At 46.0% G+C, this 27067-nt stretch overlaps 1 protein-coding gene and 1 long non-coding RNA gene across 2 annotated transcripts in view; one reads left to right on the top strand and one right to left on the bottom strand.

Moving 5' to 3' along the window:
* The window catches only part of COL4A2 (collagen type IV alpha 2 chain), a 628472-nt gene that overhangs the window by 316570 nt on the left and 284835 nt on the right, over positions 1-27067 (top strand). Inside the window, exons 5-7 of the mRNA XM_069205111.1 lie at positions 9601-9735; positions 9904-9948; positions 13333-13449. Of these exons, the coding sequence (XP_069061212.1) occupies positions 9601-9735; positions 9904-9948; positions 13333-13449 (297 nt within the window). The remainder of the gene's footprint in view (positions 1-9600; positions 9736-9903; positions 9949-13332; positions 13450-27067) is intronic.
* Positions 1-27067, bottom strand: part of LOC138250338 (uncharacterized) — a 582532-nt gene that overhangs the window by 255777 nt on the left and 299688 nt on the right. The window lies entirely within an intron of this gene.

Here is a 27067-nt window from a genome sequence, read left to right on the forward strand (position 1 = left end):
GGATATAAACCCATCCTGCCCCGGTGCTTTATCCAGTTGGAGTTTCCCTATGGCCCCAAGGACCTCATCCCGTTGGAGTTTCCCTATGAACCCATGGACCTCATCCACTGTTATGTCTCACTTGGTCCTCCAGTGTAGTTCACTTGTCTCACCTGCCCTTAATAACTTTCAAAGCCACCGCTATAAACACCCCCTTACCACTGCCTTCAGGGTTCCCCAGAATAATGCGGTGTGGGGATTGTCATTGGTGGTGAGGTACCTTGTATGGTGTTTCTGATTTATTTGATTGAAGGCTTGAAAGCCAGTAACTTTGGATGGAAACACCACATGCATGATTGTGTGACAGGCGGGGTAGATGTAGGGTGATCGAGATCAGGGCATTGTCTGAGAGGGCCGCCACTCCGATATGTGTGTGTGTGGTAGCTGGTCGAAGGTAAGTGACGGCCAGAAAGTAATCAAAGCTAGTGTATGTTTGGTATGCGGCGGAAAAGAAAGTAAAGTCTTTTCTTTTGCGGTTCTGGGAACTCCAGATGTCTGTCAGGCCCATCTCTTCCAACCACTGAAGAATCTGAGATATAAATGCCCCGGTTTGTCCCGTCCATTAGATTGAGTGGTCCAGGAGGGCATTGGGAACCAGATTGAAGTCTCCACCAATTAAGACATCAGCATTGGCGGACGTAAGTACCCTCCCCACTGCTTGTTGTATGAAATCTTCCTGGCATTCATTGGGTGCATAGATACAGGCCACATTAAGGGTACTGGTGAGAAAGGAGAGTCATAAGGTAAGGAGTCAGGCCACAAGCTCTGAGTGCACTTGAAGCACCTGCCCCTGGAAACACGTTGCCAGGAGAATCGCCACATCTGCCTTTTTCCCAGGTCAGGGGGAGAAATACTGTCTATTGAACCATTTGATTTCATGAGTCCTCAGTCCTTCGGGAGGAGGTGAGTCCCTTGCAAGAGGCATACATCACATTGACAGTCTTACAGCATCGCAGTGCCAAACTTATCGCTAGGGCACTTAGGCCCTAGGCGTTGGAGCTCAGTATTTTAACTACTGTTGTGGTGTGAGGGTTGGGCCACCAACTGCCTCACTCCAACAAGCCCCATCGTCTAGCATAGTGGTGTGGGCAGTGTGCTGTAAGAGGCAATTTGGGAGGAGATTCGAGCATTGGGTGAGCAGAAGAACAATCAAACTGGGGAAACCAATTGCTCCAATACTTAGAGGCATATTTATACATTATAAATGGTGCTAGGGGGAGCAGGGGCTTAGCCTCAAAGGATGACACTAGTACGGGCAGAGGCATAAAAAATACCTCTGACCAGACTAGCGTTATTTTTTGATGTTAAAACCCCATGGACATGACTCCTGTCTTAGTAAAGACGGGAGTCATGCCCCCCAGCCCAATGGCCATGCCTAGGGGACTTATGTCCCTGGGCATGGCCATTGGGCACAGTGTCATGTAGGGGGGTCCAAGGTAGGTCCCCCTATGGCACTAAAAAAAAAATCTATAAAAATCTATACTTACCTCTCCCTACCTGGGATGGGGGTGGGTGAGGGTGTCCCTGGGTCCAGGTAAGGGAAACTGTGGGCTCTTTCCATGGACTCTGACAATGGAAAAAGGTCCACAGGTCCCCTAACGCCTGTCCTGACCCAGGCATTAAATAATGGTGTTAAGCAAGCTTAGCGCCATTATTTAGGGTCCCCATCCCCCTGTGCTAGATTTTACAGGGGGGGATAAATATGGCGCTAAGGCCATATTGTCGATTTCTGCACGGGAACGCCTACCTTGCATCTCATTGTCGCTAGGTAGGTTTCCACATCCAGAAAATGACGTAAACTCCACAACTTTGGCACTAGACGTGTCTAGTGCGGAAGTATAAATATGGAGTTAGGTTTGCGCTGAATTAGCATCAAAATAAAATGCGCTAATTTAGCGCAAACTGACTATAAAAATGGGCCCTAGTGCAGAGAAGGAATAACGGATCAGAGCTCTGCCACACCCTGAAGTAAGGACAGTAGGAACAGGGAGCCTACCGGGGAGTGTCATCCAGTGGTTAACTGAGGGGGGGAGCCCAATACAGAGGCAGTGGATCCCCCCATTTAGTGGGAGGGGAAGCATCTATTCCACTGTGGCCAACCCATGGTTCTCGTGACTGGCCAGTGTCAATGTGTGGCGGGGTCCCTCTGATGCAGGTGTTGCAGGAGGGCGGACCGCTCTATACGGCTCTCAGCAGTTGAGGGCTTGCTGTTCTTTTTCCTCACCGGAGGTCGAGGCCATCCCATGGCACTAGTATGTGGTGAATGGAGCAGCAGCTGTCGTGATGGTGGGGCCATCCTCTACCTGCTCCATCACCAGGATTGAGCATGCATCATTCAGGATATGCACAGCATGTGTCTTGCCCTTCCAGGCAAAGATGAGATGAAACGGGTGCCCCCACATGTATCTGACTCCCTTCTCTCTGAGTATGTTAGTAGCTGATTTCACGGCCCTGCACCTTTGGAGAGTTAAATAGGAGAGATCCTCATAGATTCAGACCGTCCATCCCTCTAAAGTGACTGATCCTTGTTCCCTCACCACAGACATGATCAATTCCTTCTGGCAATAAATATGAAGACAGGTCAAGATACCTTGTGGGGTCCAGGGGCTCCTGAGTGGCAACCAGCCCTGCGTGTGTGGTCAAAGATGAGGTCTTTATCGGCAAGTTCCAGTGCTATATGGCGGAAAAGGTGTAGAATGTAGTCTTCCAGCTTGCCAGAATCCACCTACAAAGGGACCCCTTTTATTTGAATGTTGGATCTGCAGGACCTGTCCCCTAATCCTACCGGTGGTATCGGAGTTCAGCATTCTGGTCCTGGAGTTCGATCAGCTAGTGATTGTGTGCCTCCAGCTTCTCCTCCTTGGCATTGCTACCTTGTTCTAAAAGGGACGACACTTTGGCCCATGTCTCCCAGTTCACAACAAACCTCCTAAATGTCCTGGACTTCTTCCAGCTGTAAGGCCACTATGTCATCACACAGTGTAAGAAAGAGGATTTCCATGAATCCACGGGTGACTGGAGTGTGACTATCCGCATGGCTTTCTTGTGAGGAGGTGGAGAGGGACTGTGGAGGGGTTGCAGGGTCCCGGATTGAATCTATACGTTTTGAGGCAGGTTTGGAGAGTGTGTCTTTGATGGTGTTGTCCCTCTTGCCTCAGGATACTACGCCTGCATGCAGGCCCCATGCAGTGTGAGGGTGCTCGTCGGGGCCCGCAGCAGAGCGGGCACCCACAGCAATGGCCCGTCCTTCCCCAGAATCAGAGCAAAGAGCCTCCTCTGTGTCACCCCTCACCGGCTTTTGGAGAACACGATGCATGGCAGGGTGGAAAGGTGGAGGGATACAACTCTGTGACCCCAGTGCCAGCGCCGGACCCACTCTCCACTAAAGCGCCAAAGTGTTGCAGTCCCAGGGTGAGCAGGGTGCAGTCTCCCTTGGGCAGATGGGTAGCAAGTTTCTATTATCAGAGATCACTCACTTAGACCCATATTTATACTTTTTTGTGCCGCAATTGCGTCATTTTTCGATGCAAAAGCGGCACAAATTTGCAAAATATAATTGTATTTTGTAGGTTTGCACCAACAATGATGCAAATACGGTGCAATAAAAATATAAATATGGCCTTAGTGGCTTCCTCGGTGGGTAGCAGTGGTAGGGTCCTCATCTAGTTCATGCCAGTCCCAGTTACCTCCCTAAAAACATTGGCCACTCGTAAGGATCTTGCTCAGTCTTTATTGGGAGCAGGAAGAGTGCGGGGTAGGCCCAGTCGCCATTGGTCACTCACCGCTGAGCCACAAGTAGTGGCTGCCTGCTGGTCCATTCACACATTGCCCCTCTCCCAGAGGTTGAGGGGAGTCTCTTGTTGCATACAAAGTACAGTGCCTTCACTGTGTGCAATATGAAGTTGATGGGAGGGTGCTGCAGTGGGTGCTGGTATCTTTGCTGGCAGCTGACCATCAAGTTCCCTGGGCCCTCCGTATCGCCACAGGCTGCTGAGGTAATTATTCTGGGTCGGATGCACACCCCTTTGCCTGCCTGTGGTCAGCTGGCCCACTGTCATTGATTTAAGCAGATGATCTTGAGCTCAACCTCTGCTCCAATCACCCATTGGAGACTTCTCCCACACTGCAACAGTCCCAGGCACCCGGGCAGTCTTTGGTGGCCCACTGCGAGCCTGCATGCAGCTGCCGCCATCTTGTAGGCTGGAGTCTTCGGGCGGCCACTCGAGTTGCAAAATCAGGTGTCCCCTTTAAAGTACTGCTTGGCCCGGGCAGCTCTCAGCTGCTGTTCCTCGCCTCGCGAGTTTGTGATGTGGAACGCCGGAGGTCACCGGGCTGCTTGTGGCCTAGTGGGTGCAGTCGAGCTCCGGGGATCGGTTCCTACACGGGCCCCATCTTGGACTTGCCCCTGCATGGCTTTTTTTAAACAGTTGGATACTATTCTCAAGGGCATGGGTTCTGAATAACGTTTTCTTCAGTAGCTGTGGAGGGCACTAAGTGCATATCTAATGAGGCTTGGTTACATATGATTTGCTTCTGCAATTCCCTTTAATTTGTTTGGGGAAGGAATATTCTATGCAGTTAGAAGGACTGGCCAAAACATGTTTTCCCTCTGCCGAAAGTAGCCCTCCGGGTTTGTTGGTTTCTCACCACTGAAGAGATTATCAGTTACAGGAGATGATCACAGTAAAGTGACAAGGACTGTGGTATAGTTTTCCCAACCACCTTTATACTAGAATTGTGACCTGACAGCATGCAATCTTTTTACCTTAAACCACTTACCGTGCACTTTAAGGCTGTAATTTGAATTCTCACTTTCCAAAATATGGCCACCTACTTTAGGTGAATGAACAACCATGTGATGATTACATCGTTTCAGTTTGTGGCCTAATGTAATGAATCTCACCAAGCATGTGACAACTGCTTGACGTCGGAAGGGATCCTACTCATGAGAATTGTGTTTTATAAATTAAATGCTTTAGGACTTATGCTACATTTTTATGTTTTTTTTATGTATCTGTTAGTAATATTTTTGTATTTTACACAAAGACAAATTCCAAATACATTTAAACAATGTAAATCAAGTGCTTCAGCAGCAAAACTGAAGTTCTGGCAAGTACCTGACTTTCAGGCCCCTCAAAGGCTTTTAGAACCATATTAGTACCCCACGGAATGTCCAAAGACTGCATGCATCCTATAGGTTTAGACATCACAGTGTTTAATTATAGTTTTATAGAAGTAGCTCTAATACTAACCATTCTGTTTTGCCCTACTCGGGCAAAACAGAAAGTAGTCACAAAAGAGCATTTAGAGAGTTGTAGTAATAATTAATGAAATTCATGACGCACCATAGCTTGCCCTTACTGTATTCTGCATTGAAATAGCCTGATTAGGCAGTTAATATCCAACAGGCAGTGCACAGCGGGTCACAGAGTTTCCCCTCTAAAGCTGACATTCTCAAATTGCAGTATGCACATCGAGAAACTGCGCCATGTCTGTAGACGTTTTTGTCCCTCCATGGGGTTGTGAAAAGTGTCCTCTTATCTTAGGTAGTCTCTTGAGGGAATGTATGATGGAACAACTAATGCAAGAAACACGCATACTTGAACAATGCGGTCGGAACAACAACTTTGTTTACCACAAATTTGTTACCACAAATGCCTTTACCAGGCATGCCTTGACAATGATTTTTCGTTGTAAAAGCATGCCTAGTAAAGGAATGTGTGGGAACGGTATGCGTGGTTGTAGCATGCCACTCCCCAACCACCCTGAGGCCCAAAAGTACCCCTTCCCTAATACTAAAACTACCCAAATCCCCCCACCCCACCCCTAAAAACACAACTACCCCGATCCCCTGAACCCCACCCCTAAAAAAAACTATCCCACTCCTAAAAACAAAACTACCCTGATACCCCCACCCACCATGAGCCCTAAAACATTCTCCGACCCCCCACCTACCCTCAAAACAACCGACCCCTTGACCCCGTCCCTAAAAACCAAACTACCCCAACCTCCCCCACCCCCACCCTTAAAAACCAAACTACCCTGACCTTAATCCACCCCACCCCTAAAAACTACTCCCCAACCCTGCCCCATCCCCACTTAAGTGACCGCACCCTCTCCTGATCCACTCTGCCTTTTTCTCTGGCTTAACCATGCATGTGCATTGTTCAGCACATGCGTGGTTAAGGCAGATAAAAAGCCAGTCGTTGTTCTGGCAAGCATGGTTACTTTTGTGTTGTAGATGCCTTCATTGTTCCGGAGTCATGGTTTAGGACGTTTCCCCTCTTGAGGTACCTGTACAGCTTTGAGAGGAAGAGTGACAGAAGGCGGGCCATTTGGCACCGGTACAGCTTTGACGGGTGGACAAGGACGTCATTTAGGGGTCTCCAGGGTTTGCAGCTGCGAACCCTGGCTTGCCGTTTGCAGCCCCTGGCTTAAAAGGTAGCACATTCAGTGCCAGGAACACATAGGCAGCTCATCCTTATGGACATCTGGTGGGGCTTCACTCTGTTTCCTTTCTGTTCATTTTTTTTACCCTAATAGTGTAATTTTTCACTAATAGGGTAAAAAAAATGGGGTACGATTAGCTGGGAATATGCCCTTCCAGGGCAGCTGAGGTAAGTAAAAATGCTTTTAAATGTATGTTGTGTGCATGTTTGTGGGTGAGTGTGTTTATGTGAGAGTGCATGTGAATGTGTGTGTATTTGTAAGTATATGTGTGTGAGTGAAAGTGGAGGTCAAAGGGCATGTGAAGTCACTTCCGCTTCCCCTGGCATTTTGGTGAATTGACGTCCATGAGGGACAGAGTGACAGGAGATGGGCCATTCATAAAATGGTTGAGTCAACCAATCCTCAACAAGGGCTTTATTTTAGGAAACGATTGAGGCACGAGGGGGAAGCCAAGCGAGAGGAGGTTCTTTTTGTCATACCAATTCTAAGTCTACTCGGATTTCCTTTAATATTTACCCTTCGGTTTTGCAGGCACTAGTGCTCTGACTGTAAAGCTACTGCCATCGACTAGCTTGTGTGATATTTTATTAGTTTGCGACCGAAGCATTTCAGAATAAAATAAGATTAAAAAATAACAATATCTGGGATGAACATGTGTAATATCTTAACATCTTTGAGCTTTTTTAATATATATCCTCGATGGAAAATCGGCATACTAACCACTATTTGCAAGGATACGACTCTGCGAAAACAGCCCCATCAATAGCGATTTAACAAAATGTCTGCCTGTTCTAAGTATCCTTCTCGCCAGTGAAGGTCTGGAGGTTTAGCTGAAGTTTGTGTGAGTCACAGTAACACACTGTATCACACTACACTCAGCCCCCTGCTAAGTTAAAGCAAAGTAGTGAAATAATATTATATTTGGCCCATCCCAACAATGGCTTCAGAGCGAGAACACACTCTAACGCTGCTGTAAAAAATCCTGCCTCTGCTGGGTACTCTATAAGGGCATGTCAGGTGTGCGCAGGTTTAATTTCTAATATCTCTTTTCATTTTTGTTTCAACATACCAGGGCCAAAAATCACCTACTAGTCTTCCCGCCAAAAGGCTTGAGCTGCATGCACGCTATTCTACACCAAATAATAAATAATGCTACAATAGCACGACGTTCCTGTTTGTTATTACTATTCCTTTGTTTTACTGTGCTTTGAAGACAAAGGGACTTAGGACCCTATATCAAGTTTGGCGGACGGGAACGTCCCTCTGCCAAGCTCCTGACGAGGTGGTCGCTGCCATGCTGGTGACCTCCCCACCAGCCCCATTTAGGCTTTCCCGCTGGGCTGACCGGCGCATGCCACGGGCACGGTCAATGCAGGGGCCTCCCTGTGGCCACCTGCACCTGTTCTCCAACAGCCTTTTCTGAAAAGGCTGGCGGAGAAAAAGGTTGTAATAAGCATGGCATGCAGCATTTAGCGCAGCCCTGGCTGATAACAACCTGCACCAGCTGTCAGCCCGTCAGGATTGAAGATCTTTGCGGGGCGGCGGTAGGTTTGCAGGTCTGCCCACCAACCTTGCAATGTGGCAGTCAGACCGTTGCAACTGTGGTGGTCCGACCGACACCGTGGCATTGGCGGTCCTCAGACCTCCAACATCAAAATCAGGCCTTTGTTTTGAGGTTGGTGGAGAAAACCTTGCACCAAAAAGTGGAGGATGTCCCATCCGCTGTGTTTAGAGTGCACTGACATCAGTGCATTTTTAATGAAGCGTAAGGGAGATCTGCTACATACTTGAGGATGTCCGCATCCACCCAAAAGTAAATAAGCGTCCAAAGTCCTTCTAGTGCTGTTATTATCAAGTGGGAATATGAATGGACCAATCACAAGTGGAGTATTTACTAGAATACGGTGCACCCCTGTGTTTCCCCCTGCACCGGTGCTAAATTTGCTGCCGTGCGCCAACACAGCAACTCTTGCGCCATAGTGCCAGGATGGCTGCTTTGAGGGGGAGATTCTTTTTGTGCAGGAAGGAACACCTTCCTGCACAAAAGCAATCTTAAATGGCGATTTGAAAGAGCAAAAAACGAGGAGAAATGAAAGCATTTCTCCTCGTTGGGCTATGCTAACGCCACCACAGGGGTGGCGTTAGATTTTGGTGCTGCCTCAGGTTTACAAAAACTCGTAAATTTTAGGCAGCGTCAAAATGCAATGGGTGTTGCTGTGACATGCCCATAGCAACACCCATTGCACTCCCTTTCCACGCAAAGTGCTGCGTGTGAAGGGGCCGTATTTACAAGGTGGCGTTAAGCCACAAAAAGTGGCTTAACACCACCTTGTAAATACGGCGGAGGGCATTGCACCACCGGAGCATCACAAAAAGTGACACTCCAGTGGCAATAGGGCCTTTTAAATCTGGCCCTAAGTTTCTTCCAACTTCTAGGTCGCCTGTGCCAGAGTACGCTTGCAGTGAATCTCAGGCCTCCTTCATCACTACAAGGCTTTAATAGCCGTGAACCCTTATCTCCTCAACCCTGAATCACACTAACACAAACATGTACAGCCACCCAGAAGCCAGCCGCCACACAACATGCATGAAATGTATAGGTTGCCATAACATGCTTCGTTTATGTCAGTTTCATTTACAACCTCAGCTCAGAAAGCCCCTTCCTTTAGATTATGTTTTGTGTTACCAACCACATTACCGAATAGCCTCTGTATCTCTCACTGCTGCTACATAAATGGCTACTGTTTGAAATGCGCATGTCTTATTATGCATACAAATATATGCAGTAATTACTCTTTCTCTGACGTCACAATGAGTAACAAAAGAGGCAATTAGACACCTGTGAATTTAATCTGTATTAGAAGTCAGGGCACACTTGTTTTCAGGCAATCAGCCTGGTAAAGAAATACAAATGTTGTTCCACATGTTTTCTGCTCTGGTTCCGATAATTTTGTTGGTACTGAAATCGTCCGAGGCAGGTGTCAGTAGAAAGCTATCTTATTTTGTGGTTGCATTAAACCAGCAATGTCACAGCAATTATAAGGCTAAAATTGTGTTTAAATTGTGAGTGTTTTTGAAGGTTGTCTGAAAAAGTCCCCTGTGCCTTTTCAGGGTCAACCAGGACCTCTTGGAAGCCAAGGATTCTCTGGTCCACCAGGGCTTACAGGCAATCCTGGGTTAGCCGGACGTAAAGGCGACAAGGGCGAAAGAGGATCTCCTGGGGTATCAGGACCAAAAGGCGATGTGGTAAGTTATGGGTAACAGTGATTCCATTACTTTACTGAACGTTTGTGCTAAGAAACCACCCAGATAGTGGGAATGCTCTAGATTATAATTCATGTATTCATTCATTCATATTCACAATGGGAAATATTTGCTAGTGTTCATAATAGCTATCTTTTTGTTTTTCTATAGGGGCCAAATGGTGTTAGCGGCTTTCCTGGAGCAGATGGTGTTCCGGTATGTAATGGGTGGGATAACAAACTGCGAATGTGTGGAACAGGAAGTGACATTGTGGTAACAATTTTGCTTTCCATGGGACAGTCCAATTACATTTCCTGATGTTTCATGTAGGCATACTAGTTTAAATCTGTGAGAGGAAAGCGCTGGAGAAGCTGTAATTCAAGGTTCTCAGCATCACAGACAGTGGAAAGAGTCAGGTGGCAACAAGAGCTCGGGACAGGTAGGGGTCACTAGTTGCAGAACCACCCACGGGTAACATTCCGGGTCATAAAAGAGCGTGCAACCTCTTTATACTCGCTAAGACCAGTAGTGAAACGAACACGTAGAAAAACAAAGAGCAAACTGAGCATTGCACTAACTCCAAACTTTAAACAGTCTTCCACCAGGAAATTGTGAAAGTCATATTATTACTACAATCCTAGAGTTTGGTCTTTCTTTGAGATTCGGGTTCTATGCTTCTACTCATCAGGAGGCTAATAATTGTACAAATAAACTTAAGTGCAAAATTAGGAGGGCAAGTAAATCACTGAAAAGAGGTGATGGTAATATGGGCACACTCACCTCTCTCAAAACTGAGTCGAATCAACCCTGGAGAGAAATGGAAGGGAGAAGCAGTCTCTGGAGCATGGAGTGTCACCCTGCTCAAAAGCTAAACCAACCCACGACTGTAAGGAACACCTTGCCTGCTTTAACTTTTACTTGCCTCTGAGTGTAAGCATGAAGGGAACTTTAAATTGCTCCTTTAAACATATTAATTCACTCCACTCAGGATTATAACTGTCAGGCTCTCAGATGAAAGCTGGTCTTGCACCAACAGTGTCAATGCATGCATCGAACCCTAGTATATATACTGATTCGTGCCTGACCCAAAAATGGCTGCAGTGAGGACACAGACTATGTTAACATAATGCATCAATGATGCCCCGTCCTACAATATTCTAATGCTGCTTCATCCAGCTCGAGGCGTCTATTCTTATGCTTGCTCACCTCGACTGTCCCAGTAAAACCCAAAAGAAAGCTATTTTCCTGCTGGAAAACCTGAGGTTCTTTTTTTTTTTTTTTTAACTGACAATACATTTCCATGAAGGATTCTTGAATGTCAAAAGCCAATCTTGCACCCAATGGCGATCATTATCTCCAATGAAGCACTTTGCTGAAGCAAGCCCTGCGTCATGGCTACAAACATAAATGAAAATCCCTTTTGAATCATTCCTAGGTCCAACTCAAGCACACATTGATTTTTTGTGTTTCTGTGTTTTTCACCTATCTTTAAAATAAATTAAACCAAACACCAGCACAGTTTTCGCATCAATTGTGAACATATGTTATGTATATTATCAAAAGTCTTGGTTGCTCTGCATCTGTTGGATGCATGTCAGACATGTGTATCAGACATGGCAGTGCAGGAGGCCAATGATAAAAGTGCCAATTTAAGATGAAGAACGTTTTCACTAGAGTTCTAGATCAGTGGTTCCCAACCTTTTGATTTCTGTGGACCCCCACTTTAACATTAATGGAACCCAGGGACCCCCAGTGAATCATCATTGGAATCCAGGGACCCCCGCCTGAGTCATTACTGGAAGCTGGGGAGCTAATTTGTCAATATTTGTTAATGTTTTTTAATTTTCTAAGCAGTCGCGGACCCCCTGAGAAGGCTTTGCGGACCCCCAGGGGTCCCAGGACCACAGGTTGGGAACCACTGTTCTAGATAATCAACAGTTGTGAGTCACTTCAAAAAGCCTGAATGTTTTAATGGGTGGAATCCAATAATGTCACTGTACTCTTAATCAAGTCTCCCAGAATGATTACAGCTCTCCAAGTTCCAATAGTTTATTTCAATTATCAAGTCTTTCTTTGAGCTCAGCAACATATAACTTTCAATATGTTAATACATAAGCCCCAAATGGGATTGGGAAAGAAAAACAAGAAATCAACCATGGAATGTATAACTTACTCTAAACTGATGCAAAGTATACAGTAATAAAGGCAGAGCTTGTTAAAATATTACAAATTTAGGAGTCTGTATAAGTGCTAGAATATTTGCTGCATTAAGCTAGACATAAGTATCATTCATTTATACGCGGCATCCAGAATGATTTTTACTTAAAGAGTATCATTTTGTATCTGTTATTAGACTGTACAATACATGTTCTTCATTTCTGAACACAGCAATAAAAATGCATCTACTTCTTTGTGGACTAACTTTCCACAACGTACCTGGAGGTGAGATTCCTTCCTTCCATTTCTTATATGTATTCCCACGTTTGCTGGACTGTGACTGAATAATGTTCTACCAAGGTAAAATTAAAATTTCAAGATTTTTTTAAAATTCTTTTTAAAGGTTTTAACAAGGATAATACTACAGCACGTAAATGTTACAGGGCTGACAGGACTGCTCTACTAAAGTTTTCTGATAAAACTGTTGTAATCCAGGAAGTATGATTCTGATTTACAAAGGTATTTTTCCCGGCCTACCACAGTTTTGAGATCATGTTAAGAATGACTTTAAAGGGACTTAAAACGAAGGGCCTAATTTAGATATTGGAGGACAAGTTACTCCGTCACAATGGTGACGGATTTCCCATCCACGGAAATCTAAATCCCATAGGACATAATGAGATTTAGATTATGGAAGACAGAATATTCGTCACTGTTGTGACAGAGTAACTCTTCCGCCAATATCTAAATCAGCCCTAAATATTCTTGTTTCATACTGTCTAGAGAACAGCTAAGCCAATATAAATCTTACTAAAAGACACCTATGTTTGCTGCCTCAAGCCAGGGCAATGTTTAATAAAACAGTCCCTTAGAATAGTGGAGGGCTTTAGCAGGCCTCCACGTCAGACTCACACTTGGGGGAACGCACAGCACGTAGCCTGTGAACATTCTGGAATACAAGTCTATTTCAAAGAAAAAATCAGCATGGTGGGTTCTTACATAACAGTATTACAATAGAAGCCTGAATGTGGGTAAGGTACCAGTATATCGAGGTCTAAATATTCTCTGACAAAAATATTGTGTCTGAAATGTGTTTTACCAATATATTGCTCCGTTGGAGTAAATATCTCAAAGTCTACTCTCCGTGGGGCTATATGTTTGGAAATTATATTTAGGCCCCAATATTTATGTCAGATGCTATTTTTATCATCATTATTCTTAGATATAACTCCTACTATGTGCCCAGAAAGCTCACCAAAGACAATTACTATGACTGCCTGAACATATAAGGACAAGTTTAAAACTAGAAACTTCAAACATTCTTTTCTGTCTCACATAGTCATAAGTCCATAGCACTCACAATAAGTGAGAGGATCTATGGTTTGAAAATGTATATGCAGTTGCATGTGCACAGATCAATTTAGAAATTTCTATCTTTAACAGGGCCACACAGGGCAGGGAGGACCAAGAGGAAAACCAGGCCACGATGGCTGCAATGGAACAACAGGCGATGCTGGTGAACAGGGACCATATGGCCGTCAAGGTCCTCCTGGTTTGATGGTAAGTACTACATGGAGCTAACTGGTAGATGTCGCATAACCTAACATACTGTATCCCCTTGTCCGGTGATGGTTGGCGAGAGGATCATATGAAATAATACAGCAAAAGGAACCTCAAGGCACTCTCTAAGTTGTTAACTGGTGCTTTAATCGTGAGGTAAGGTAATAAGTGCAATTTAAATGGTCAGCTTCCGTTGCTTTGCATGTAAGTTAAATCCTAGTCATCATCTTAAAATAGAGGTATGGAAATACCCTCTCCCATTCCTAAACAAGATCAACATGCCTGCTTCTCTCCAAGACCATCCCCGTATCCCAAAACCATCTTCCCCACCCTCATGGCCTTTTCCTCCCTTCATGGACCTGTAACTCACATGTCAGGACTTGCACTGATACATCCAACTCAGTGGTCATTCCTTTAAAGCGTCCCCCCAGATGCTCAAACTCTCTTTTTTTATTAAGAAAGTGAAACCATCATCATAAATCATTATAATATATGCCATCATGAGAATGCTAGCATAAATATCATAGCAATAAACTCGTGGAAAAACTATTTGTTCCTCAATTGCATTTCCACATTGATCACCGATAATATGATTCTCAGTCTGTAAAATGTAGGCTTATTCATTCATCCATTGGTCCCCAGGTCGTTTGGAGTGACTTGCAGCCTGCTCTGCCTTTTACCCTGTAAAGCGGGCCGCCAAGTAATATCAAGCCACATATTTTACCTACCACTGACATGCTGCCAGAGGATTTGGGTCGAGCCAATCTAACAACATCAACATGTCTGCTTGGCTGTAATGCTGTCTCCCCATTCCCTGAAAATCTTGCCCGGCCTCTTGGCCTTTTCCTCCTTTCCTAGCGACACAGCAAGCTCAGTGACCATTCCTTCAAAGTGTCCCACGAGATGCTAATAGCCTCCATGTATATCTGTCCTGCTCACAACCTGAGATTCATCCATGTAGCGCTGCGCTTGCTCTAGCCCAGACCAACATGTGCTTGCCCATTCTACAGATGGACTAAACATTCAAACTGTGTGTGTTTTCCAGAAAGACTCGGGAATTTCACTTTATGAACATATACCTGAAAGCCAAACTGCATCCCCAGCAAGAAGCATGTGTGTACAGTGAAGAGCTGAACGGCTGATTTGAAGCCACCTTGATAATCCTTCACCCACATTTCTTCACTAGTTATGTCATTCTGCACCCATTTATATGTCACCAAACATTCTATCAACTTGATGGTGTTATTTACCATCCCACCACTGGACTGGATAGAATGGTGAATAACTCCATTTCACCCTTTTGTCGTTTTCATTCTGTACTTAGCTTGGGAATTACCAAAGGATGTAGGGAAAGAGTCTAAAATATCCTGGCGTCCACCCCTCACATGCTTCTTCCTCAAACTTCTTTGCCACCACAACTTTGTGGACTCTGGCTGATTTCAGGTTTTATGCCCACTCATCCACCCTAGGTCTTCAATATGACTTCCTACACTGTTTGTGAAGCTAACATCTACTTATGTTGCACACTCTCAGTCAGGGCAATGTGTCAGTCATCTCCTCACCTTGCCCATCCTTTGAAAGTACTGCCTCAAAGTTCCTTATGCTCCCCCTTCTACCTAAAGCACTTGTGCTACATTTTCACACTTACAGTCTGTCTTGGGCAGGTTCCTTTATTACACCCCCAACATTCTCTGGAGATGGGGTGCTCCTCCAGCCTTGAAATCCAATCACCTCTCCCTTGTGTGGGGCAGCTAGGAAAAGAATTGAGAAGCACGGGCAATATTTAGGTAGAGTGGTGTGCTAGTCCGAATGTTGTTGGTGCCATTTACTGGAGTCACAGATCCCTGCCAAGTTCGGTCCAAGAAATGGACAAGTCCTCTTCCATGAGCTATCAGAATTCCTTGCTGCTAGTATCCATCTCAAGCCCCTGAAGTACACTTAGACTTGTCGGATAGCATCCAACTATTAAACAAGGGCCATCCTCTTGTTAGAAAATGGTTCACAGTTGACACTGGTGAATGCTTTCAATATTGATGTTTAATAATCAGTATTTGGTAGTAGCCTATGTCTACGGAATAGCTGACTTTCTTCTTTATTCTACTTATCTTTAAATGTGACTTCCCTCTGTAATTGTCTAGAGATGTCCCCTGCCAACATCATGTTTTCCATGGATTGTGAAATATGGGAGTCTTCCATGTAAGGAAGCCAAAAATCCTTTTGTTGGCCCACATCCGACTTCCCTTGATTGTGTCCACAGCTCCTTTGTGTGGCAGCGCCGGTCATTTTAACTCATCATTCAATGCAATGTCAGTCTGCCCTTTTTCTCATGATAATTGTAGGGGTGTGGTGACTATTCTACTCTCCAGTCTAACCCATTGTCACGTTTGAGGTCCCTGCTATGACCCTGCACTCCCCAGTTTCTCCTTGTTTCTAGTAGGTGTGGGCAAAGTGGAGGTACAATGGCTTTCCAACTCGAGAATGAATGTCCGAATCAGTGGCCTTGAGCCTTTCAGGCCACGTTACCTTGACTAAAGTTACATGAACAGGATTGAAGATTTGGGGATGTTGTCATAGCTTTCTCTGCACTAGTTTTGTTTAATAAAGTATTTCTATTGAGATTTTTACAAATAAGCAACAAATGCAATAATAATCAAATAGGCAAACACACCATTGGGCTGTGACATCTTGAAAAAGGAACAAATTAAAATAGACATTACATCCCCTGGAGTCCAAAATACTCCCACCAAGGACCCCATAACTCATAATGTTTGTGTAGGCATCCCCAAGCTAGGCACACCTGCTCCTCCATTTTGGAACACCAGTCTATTGTCCGCTAACAAGCCGGGAAAGCATTTAAATTCTAGTTCAAGGCAATGTCTCTTTTCCCAAGTAAGGAACCCATCCCTACAAGATATCTTTCAGAGCACCTCCCCCCCAAGTCCTCTAACAGGCCCAGGAGTCCAAACCTTGGCGAGAAGTCAGTTATCCTTCCCAGCACACCTGCCAAGACCCCCAGGACTCGGAACCAGCATTGGTGTAAAAGGTGGCACGATCAAATCATGTGATAAAAGTCTGCTTTGTCTGCCCCATATCTAAGACATGATGGCAACCGGAGTTTTCCCGCCTTGTACAACCTCAACAGGGTCAAATATGTAGTGTGTAGGACATTTACTTGGATCATCCGGAGATAGGAGGAAATGGCCAGCTCCCGTGGGGCCATGAACGCTACCCTCCATTCCCCATCCTCCAGAGTGCCAACTCAAGACTCCCACTTAGTACGGAGACCCAGTAGTAGGTCCGGTGCATTAGTGACCAAGGAGTGGTACACTTGAGAGACCCCCAACCTGCCAAAAGAGCCATACAAATCCTGCCTTCCACAGGGCTAAATTCAGAGACCCCCTCCAAGATGAACCAATGCGCTGACGGGGTGTGGCGAAGCTATAAGAATCTGAACAACTACGAGTGTTGTAATTGGAAGTCGACTTGCAAGACTGAAGGCCACATATGTGAGATACAGATTGGAGCCCATCTCCTGAACGCTTCCAAGCCAGCTTCTTGGCAAAGCAAGATACCCCTTCATAGGGGTGTTCGGAGCGTAGCCCTTTCCCCACACTGTTATGCCCCAAGGTAATTGCTAGTCATATGAAGAGACTGGTAACATACCTCAAATGTACAAATTGGATGAGAGTTGCAGTAGCACAGGATGCGGAGCAGCAAGGTCTTTCAGAGAGCTCTCTCCAACTGAGCTCCAGATGGAGAACATGATCGGAGGCTAACTCTGACCATCCCCAGGCCATTCTGTAAATTAGTCCTGGAAATAAAGAAATAATCCTTAACTCCTTAATTCTGGCATGTGCATCTTCGGCCTCTCTGGATCTCAATGGTGAACATAACAGGTGAAGACGAGGAGTCCAAAGTGCGGTACCATTTAGCTATAGTTCGTGAAGCTGTCCTAAGTGGGTCACTCTTCCTAGTAACTCTAATTCAGGTGGTGCTGAGTTACAAGCGTCGGTACTCTGAAAGATGCGCTTTTAAGTCCTGACACGTTTCTCAGTATCTGCCACATCCAAACACAGACAGAGGCATCTCATCCAGATGGTGTGTTTTGCTTCTAAGTATGTAGTGTTGCTCATTCCTTCCCCTGAGATTTTACAAATGGCTGCATCATAAAAGGTCACTGAGTCTCCAAACGCTTTGCAAGGCTTCTGGCAGTGGTGGCCATGTTCCTGTAGGAAAGCGCTTAGTATACTGCTTTTTCCAGTGTGCGGTGCAAGCCATGGTGGTGTTACTATATGCTCGGAAACAATGCTGGAAAACAAGCATCAAGTATCAATTTTATTCATGATCTACTTAACAAAAGCAACCTCCTACTTGAGAAATGCAATGAGCAAAGCAGAAGACATATCAGGGAGCATATTTTTATGTATTTATTTATTACATTTGCATGGAGCTCATGGTCCCGAAGGTGATATGGTGCATTACATGACAGTGCTGCAATACCGACAGAAATTAGGAATTTCAAGGACAGTGTACCCAGATTCTAACGAGAGAATTCACCAAGAATGCAACTTTAATAAAATGCTGTACACAATCGTTACAGTGCTCCCGAAGCCGGGAGGAGGGTGTTTTTTTGGGGAGAGCACCAATTTATGACTATGCCACATGCATGAGGCAGCTCATGACATAATTGCTACAGGTGTGACAAAGATTAAGACATAGGGCCATAGATAACTCAAATGAGAGATGTTGCCCCATGTCTTTTGTAAGAAGCTTCTGAAAATTCCTACAAATCTTGACCATCGCCGGGACTAAGTGCAGGACTGATACAGGCGTGAAAAAGATGGAAACTGGGCGGAGCAATAAATGCAACAGATGGCTAGTTGGAGAGAACAAAGAGAATATGTTAAAATACAATTTCAGAACTGTTTAGAGGCCAGGGAAAAAATACAACCCTGGTTAAAATCTTCTCCAACTGGGAGGCTATTCTGCCTGATCACAACTGGCCCAGTGCCCCTGTAGTTGGTTTTCCCATCCAGTAATTCAGTTGGTAAAATACCCTGTGGCTTTGGCTGCAAGAGTCATTGCACCTTGTACCGTGCTTCACCTATTTGAATGCGCCCCGTCCCCCCCCGCCTGAGTAATCTTCCTCATCCCTGCCCAGCCCTCCCATTCTAGGGAGCGTACCTCATAATTTATATGGTACTTGCGGGTTGATGCAGAACTGTAACAGTAATTACGCATACAGAGTCTGCAGCCTGCCATTACCATACAACTCATAATCAGGTCTTAAGTCACACCATCATCCCATCACCATTTGTGCCATTTTTAACTAATCTCTTAACTATCTAATTGTTCTCTCTCAGCTCAAGGAGACACCAGTCTTTTTAAAAAAAACTTGGTCCAACATTCATACCCATGCCAAATTCAGACCTATGTCTCTCCTGCCCATGGTCATGAAGATCCTTAAAGGGGGGTTGCAGGTCAACTGGAAAACATCTAGCAAACCATCAATCTTCTTCACTCACGGACCAGCTTTCACCCCACAGAACTCACAAAGGGATCCAGCCGGACATCCTCAATGATCTTAGGTAGACCACAGATGGCATCAGTGTCACAATCCCCCTCCTGCATTTGTGACAGTCGGCCATCATGTTCTCCTTAGAAGACTCCACGATACAAGAATAAGGGGTAGGGTTTTTGATTGGTTTCCCCTGTTCCTTGCTTTATTTTGGAACAAACGTACCCAAAGAGTGTCTCTTTTTTCAGTCAACAAATGTATTTTTAGGTGCCTCACGGATCCGTCCATTTGTCATATGTCTTGAGCATTTATATTAAACCTCTGTCTAGACTAATCTGCACTGATCATTCGATTTTTCCCCCATTACCCAAAGTCTCAAAATGTTCTTATGACCTAGGGCCTGATTTAGATTTGGGCAGATGGGTTACTGCGTCACAATGGTGACGGATATCATGTCCACTGAAATATAAATCCCATTGTTTCCTATGGGATTTATATTTCAGTGGGCGGGATCTCTGTCACCATTGTGACGGAGTAACCGGTCCACCAAAATCAGGTCCTTAATTATTTAGAGCAGTGGTTCCCAACCTGTGGTCCGTGGACCCCTGGGGTTCCGCGAAGCCTCCTCAGGGGGTCTGCGACTGCTTAGAAAATCAGATAATATTAACAGATTAGGGGCCAGATGTAGCAAAAATAAAAATTGCGACTCGCATTTTGCGAGTTGATGCGACTCGCAAAATGCGAGTCGCAAATTGGAATGCCAGAAAAAAAAGCGATACGATTTTGCAACTCGCAGCCGAACTCGCAACGCTGTGTGCGAGTCCGCAGTTTGCGAGGTCGCTGTTTGCGAGTGTGCAAAAAACGAACTTGCAATTAGCGAGTGGGTGTCGCAAATTGCGAATACCTTCAAAATTGCTTGCAGATGCAGCAGAACACTCCAGAAAGCATACCAGAACACTCTGGAAACACTTCCTGGCACATGATGATGACATCACAGCCAGGAAGTTAACAAATACACCTGGGAGGAGGGCTCAACAGTGAGCAGTGTCTCTGCCACTCACAGTAGGGTGCTGAGGAGTGGTAGGCAGAGCACCATGGACGCAGCAGGGACCACCCAGGCTGGCAGGAGGGGCAGGAGACCATAGATAACAGCCAGGACAGATTAATGTGGCACATGGCGTTAATGTGCCACATGACTGGTTGGCATTTTCCTGCCCATGGACAATTTCAACTTGTATATAGTTTCTTCATGACATTAATAAAACAGTTTTTTTTGTTCCACTTAACAAATGGTTAATAGGTGAGTATGGTGGGAGTTGACACGTACCGTCCAAAATATTGCGTTGCAATGTGGTCCCGTCTCAGTCTGCCTTGATTAGCTAGACTCCTATCCCCGTGATGGCGATGTGGTTGTTCTTGCTCTTCATCATCAGGATCTGGGTCTGCAGGGGTGAGAGGTAGCCCACGTCGGGTGGCTATGTTGTGGAGGATGGCGCATGCGACCACAATTTTGAAAGCGGTAATGGGGGTGTATTGGAGGGCGCCTCCACTGCGGTGGAGGCATCTGAATCTTGCCTTCAGCAGTCCGAAGGTGCGCTCGATCAGGTTCCTGGTCCTCTTATGCGCACTGTTGTATTGCCTCTCTGATTCAGTTCTGGGTGTTAAAAACGGAGTCATGATCCAAGGCCTGAGAGCATATGCACTGTCACCTGTTGGGCACAAAAGTACACGGTTAGGAAGTCCAGATTGTCGTGCACAGTGACCTGTGTGTATGTCTGCTAGTGTCTTTGGCTCTACCTAGGAGGTAACCGTCTCCAAATTCCCCACGTTCCAGGCGTTGATGTATCCCACTATGCCTAAAAATGTATGAGTCATGGGTACTGCCAGGAAACTTAGCTACGATGTCCGTGATGACATAATGGGCATCACAAACAACCTGTATGTTGAGTGAGTGGGTACACTTCCTGTTGCGGAAAATGTGTTCCAGATTAGCAGGGGGGCATATTTGAATGTGTGTCCCTACACACCCTATGACATGAGGAAAGTGGGCAATGCGGTAAAAGTCCAGCTTGGTGCTGGTAATTTCTGCCTCATTCCTTGGTAAGTATATGAAGTGAGACATGTGCGTGACTAAGGCATCTAGGAATGCCCTGAGGAACCTTGACACTGCACTTTGGGATACCCCACCTGCCACAGCAATGACCCCCTGATAGCTCCCTGAGGCCAAGAGGTGCAGTGCGCATAGTACTTGCACATGCGTAGGGATGGCGCAGCCACGCAGAGTCTTGTGTTCTAGCTGTGGTTTCAGTAAATCTATTAACTCTAGAATGGCTGCGCTGCTAAGGCGGTATTTGTCATAGATCTCCTCTTCAGTTTGCTGAAAAAGAGTCTGCCTGGTTCTATATATCTTCTCCTGTCTGTGGCCCCTCCTCCTCCTCTGCTGGGCTGCGTAGACTCTCCTCCTCACTGCTATCAGGTATATCTCCGCCATCTTGAGTAACCCAGATGGCTTCTGGGTCCCCTTTTATACTTTGGTAATGGTTACCACCTGCTCTGAGTTAGTGGTAAATGGGACATGCAAACTGGGCTTTTTGCGACTAGTCGCAATTTGCGAGTTGCAATTGCATAAGGTTTGCGACTCGCAAATTGCGACTTGCAATTTGCGGGTCGCAAAATGGGGTCGCACCGGATGCGACTCGCAAACGGGTCCCATCGCTTTTTGCGAGTCGGAAATGGGCTTTTTGCATCCCATTTCCGATTTTGCACTGTCGCAAATTGCGAATCGGCCCGTTTGCGAGTCGCAATCGTTTGCTACATATGGCCCTAGGTCTCCAGCTTTCAGCAATGACTCAGTAGGGGGGCCCCTGGATTCCAATAATTATTCAATGGGGGTCTCCGGGTTCCAGTCATGATAAAGTGGGGGTCCACAGATGTCAAAAGGTTGGGAACCACTGATTTAGAGGATCTGGGTTCTTCATTTTGTCGGTGCTTGAGGGAGGAGTGTCAGCAGATGGCCCAAGCCATTTGCCCCCCCCCCCACCCCAAAATGGATCCCAGCCGAAAATCTCTACAGACAGCAAAAATCTGAGATTTACTATTGATGTTGGCATGTAGTTGTACGCTCTGTTCTGTAGATTTACCTCTGCCTGTTTCTGTCATATGAAAAGGTTGAAGAAAATTATTCCCGACCTTATAACAGAAGTGGTGACATCGTATATAGCAGCCATTATTGACTCGATAATGGCAACTTTCTGTACGTGGGTTCTCCTAACGGCCCACTCAAGCAAATGGAAGAAATTCGACATGCTGCAGCCATCCGCTTGCACCCTTTGGTTACATTGGTCCATTTCAAGGCGCTATTCCTTGCCATAGCCGGTAGCATATCCAGTGTGTCAATGGCGCTAGTGGAAGGAAACGGGATCCACGGCTGGTGTGTGAAATATAATATACAGCAATAATGAGGGTTCAGTGGGCCCCGGTGCCACTGCACCTGTTTCACCAATGGAAGCTGCACCTCTTTGGGCTTCGTTCCTCGTTTTATGAAACGTCGCCTAGCACTCTATCATTTTACTCCGAGTTTAGGCCCTCTGACTGCTGACCTACATGTGGTCAGAAATCTGGCGGTCGCAGCTACTCAGTTCATACCTCTCTACGTAGTAGAATTGTCTTCCACCCTGTCTTAAATATATTCAAGGCCTCTGTCTTATCCATATGAGTTGAACAGCTGGCTGTTTGCTATTTTTCAGTACTAGGAGGTTAACATGGCAATAGCACGCACGTTCCCTCTTGAAGCAAGAAATATTTCAATGTCAGTTAACCGATATTGTCATGCGGTGTTGGTATACACCCAAATGAATGGCTGCTATGAGCCACTGCGAAAGGAGAGTGAGGCGCCTGCTTGGTGTGGGCAAACAGCGTCACCTTTTGGCAAATGGTGAAATTGCAGAAAAGAAAGCTCATTGTCGCTTTCAAGAAATGGTGCGTCACCACGAGCCTTGCAGCGGCGTGGAAAGGTATTTTTTCCTGTCATAAACACATTCACGTTTCGGAATAATATTTTTCTTATTGCTGAATAATTGTGTCAGCGAGAAGCTTTCAGCGGGGTATTCTGGAGGAGCTGAAGATTTCATCTTCTAAGACAGTGTACCAAAACTCACGGTTTCTGGCAAAAACATATTGGCAAAAGTCAACACAACCATTGACTAAGACATACAGTTGTATTTTCCAAAATGTATTCTAATGGTAAAAAGCCTCAAGGGACTGTGGGTTCGCAGTAGCACTGTGGCCTGGCAGCTAAGAATCTATGACTAGAATGGATGCATGGCCTTTCAGCAGTCACGGTTCATGAACTTACTTGATTTTATCGATCGTTTTACGAGATAGGCATTTTAAGAAATATGACAGAATTCAATCCATAGTCCCAAATCGAACAAACGGTACCCGTATTAAATGGGCGGGGATTGACCCAGAACGTTGTAGTGTCGGCGGTGACCGACGCTATTTAATAATGACACTCGGCACACTCGGCTGCTTTCACTTGTGGCTGTGTGCGACGATAGTAAGGCACCATGCAGCGCTACTGTCACTTGCGTCAGCCTGCCGTTCTGATCGCCACACCCTGACCACACCTTTATTTAACACCTAGGTCACATGACCATGGTAACGACCAACAATACAAAATGAGGAGGGGGAACACCATGACTGGAGTGTATCACCACCCCTCCAGTCTTCTCACATGTCACTGTCGTCCTCATCATCATCATGCACTGATGGTAGGTCATCTGTTGGCTCCAGGGATCCTGACTCCAGACAGGGTCCGGTCGCGGAATGAAACCTTTTAAACAGTGACACGCGTGTCACAATGTCCGTGCCACGTCGAGCCACCACTGAAGATCCATGTCGCCGAACAATCAGCCATGGAGCAGGGTCAAAAGGCATGCAGAATTTGCTGCCTGGAGACAGCTCCTTGAGCAGTACCTGATCGCCTACTTTGAGGTCCGACGGTTGAGCTCGTCGACGGTGACTGGCTTATCGATTGGTGGCCAGCCGTCGCTCATGGACTTTATCAAGATCAAAAGAATTGGGGACCCAGGATTGGTGGTGAGGTATTGAATCGACCTCCGCTCTCCCAAAAGCCACATGTCCTCGGGCTCTACTTGTTGTAGAATGGGGGGGGTCTGGCGGTAGTTCCTTAGAAACTAGTATACTGCATACTCAATTAGCTGTCCACTTGCATGTGCAATACGTATTGCCTTGTTTAATGTTCTCATGAAGCGCTCAACTTCACCGTTGGCTTGTGGCCATAGTGGGGTGATCCGTCAATGTCGGACGCCAGCACTTTCAAAGTATCCAGCCAGTTCTCGGCTCTGAAGCGGTGGACCATTATCCATCTTGATTTCTGCAATGAGAACATGAGTTGCCATGATTTTCTCAATGCAGGGTATTACTACCTCAGCAGAGAGTGAGGGGATGATTTCTACTTCAGGATATTTTGAAAAGTCATCAATCATGACCATGGTATGCCAGCCATCTGTGAGACTCCCAAAGTCTAGGCTGGCTGACGCCCAGGGTGACGTGGGACCTGGCTCTGTTTCTACTGGAGTCAGTCGGCTGGGCTCCCCTGAGGCTTGACACCACTCGCAGGCTCTTACCGCACTTTCTACTAGCTCATCCATGAGTGGGAACCACACTTTGGACCTCAGCCGGCTCTTGGTCTTGACTATTCCTTGCTGGCTATTATGGGCCAGTTGCACCATTCTAGATGTGAGAGATGAAGGGATTACCAGCCGGCACCCTCTAAGGAGACATCCTTCAGCATCCACTGTTAGCTCATCTCTTACGTGATGCAAACTTCCTAGGATGCACTGAGCAGCGGTCGTCATGGTCGAAAGTTGTTTTTCAACTCTGAACCATTGATTGTCTTTTATGGCTTTCAGAGCCTTTTGGAGGCATTCATCACTGGCTGTCGCTTGGACTATTTCATCCACTGACAGAGGTAGTGGCCTGGATCTGTCGGTGACAAGCTTAACATACTCTTCTGTTTCCACCACTTCACATACTTCACAGTGTAAGGCGGCTCGGGGATGTCTGGACAAATAGTCTGCAGGGTTATCTGACCCTGGGCAATACTCCAGCTGGCACCCGTAGTCCTGTAACTGGAGCATCCACTTTTCGATCCTCAGAGGGGGTTTCAATGTGGTGCCGTTGAACAGAGGTATGAGGGGCTTATTGTCAGTGGTGACCAGAAAAGGGTGGCCATATACATAGATGTGGAAGCGTTTGCATCCCCAGTGCACCGCAATGGCCTCCTTTTTGATCTGAGTACCTCTGCTCAGTTTCTGTTAGGGACCTGCTTGTAAAGGCTACCGAGGACCAGTCGTTGTTGTTTTGCTTCTGAAACAACGCCGCACCCAAACCTTTTGGACCGGCGTCGACAGCAGTCTTGGTACTTTTGGGGGGGGTCAAAGTACCTTAGAATGGTGTCTCTGGACAAGGCGTCTTTAATTGCTTCAAATGCCATCTATTGACTTGGACCCCAAGTCCACGGTTCTGACAATTTGGTCAAAATTCAAAGAGGTTGAGTTTGTGATGCCAGATCTTTAATAAATCGACTACAATAGTTCACCATTCCTAAAAAACTTCTGACTTCTGTTACACAAGAGGGTGGGGGTGCATCCTTGACATCCTGCACCTTCGCTGGGTCAGGTGCCACTCCAGCAGCGGAGAATATGTATCCAAAAAAACTGTATCTGATCTTTCAGGAATTCGCATTTCCGGCAGTGAAGAATCAAACCTGGCTCTTGTATCCTTTGTAGTACACTCCTGAGCCGTGAGTGGTGTTCCGCTATGGTTGGTGCGTGAATCAGTATGTCGTCACTGACAATGATGGTGCCTGGCAAATCCACTAGCAGCTCCTGTATAGTTTTTTGAAATACTTCAGCTGCACTGGATATTCCAAAGTTTAAACACTTATAGCGCCTCAAACTCACGTGTGTGGAGAACATTGTGATGTAGTGCGACTCTTTAGACAGAACTAGCTGGTGGTATCCTGACCGTAGGTCGAGCTTTGAGAACCAAAACGACCCACTGAGTTCTCCTATTATGTCGTCTATCGTGGGTGTTAGGTTTCTTCCCTGTTTGACTGCTACATTGGGAAGGTGCAAATGCGGACCTCTCTGTGTTGTTTTGGCTTCCGCACCACTGCGATTGGTGACACCCACGGCATTGGCCCCATCACTCTCTCGATGATGCTAGCTTTTTCAAGGTGGTCTAACTCTTTCTTCACTTGTGGACTGAGGTGGAACGCTATGCGTCGGTGGCGGAGCGCAATGGGTTGAACAGTTTTGTCGATGTGTAACTTCACCTCCTTGTCTCCCAAACACCCAATTCCTTCTAACACGCTGTGGTACGGGGTGAGGAGCTCTGCTGCCACTGATTCTCGGTGAATACCAAATGCAAATGTAACTACCCCTAGTTCTTCTGCTGTCTTGAAACCCAATAGCATCCTGTGTCCTTCTTCAGCTACATACACTTTTGTACGAACGGCTTTAGACTCATAAATTATGGTAGTCTGGAAAACCCGCTTTAGGGCAAGCAGTGTGTTTTGTCCATAGGCATACACTCTGGCTTTGGATTTGGTTAAAATTGGGACTGGATTAATTTTACAGTATTCACTGGCAACAAGAATATTTATGGACGCTCCTGTGCTGACAACTGCTAGAATGTTATGGGTGTCCACTTTGATTTGACACTTGGGTAGTTTCTTTGATGACTGGGTCATGTTTCCTATTGTGAACAGGGAGTGAATGACATGTTCTTCGGCTTCATCATCGTCCATGTCGCTGCCGTGTTCTGACTTGCTTGTTGTCACGTTAATGGACGCATTTCCGGTTCGGGTTTTACTTGACCTGCACACTTTGATGAAATGGTTTAATTTCCCACAGCCAGCATATTTCTTTCCCTTTGCCGGGCGTTCTGTTCGCTTGTGTGATGGACCACCACAGTATCCACACAGTCTTGTCGGTGATTTGTTTGTGTGTTGTTTTGCCCTATTTGTGGGTGTGACCATTGCATTAACAGCCTCCTCTTTGATCGGCCTTT

Source organism: Pleurodeles waltl, chromosome 8 (genome assembly GCF_031143425.1).
Source record: "Pleurodeles waltl isolate 20211129_DDA chromosome 8, aPleWal1.hap1.20221129, whole genome shotgun sequence".
NCBI classification, from domain to species: domain Eukaryota; kingdom Metazoa; phylum Chordata; class Amphibia; order Caudata; family Salamandridae; genus Pleurodeles; species Pleurodeles waltl.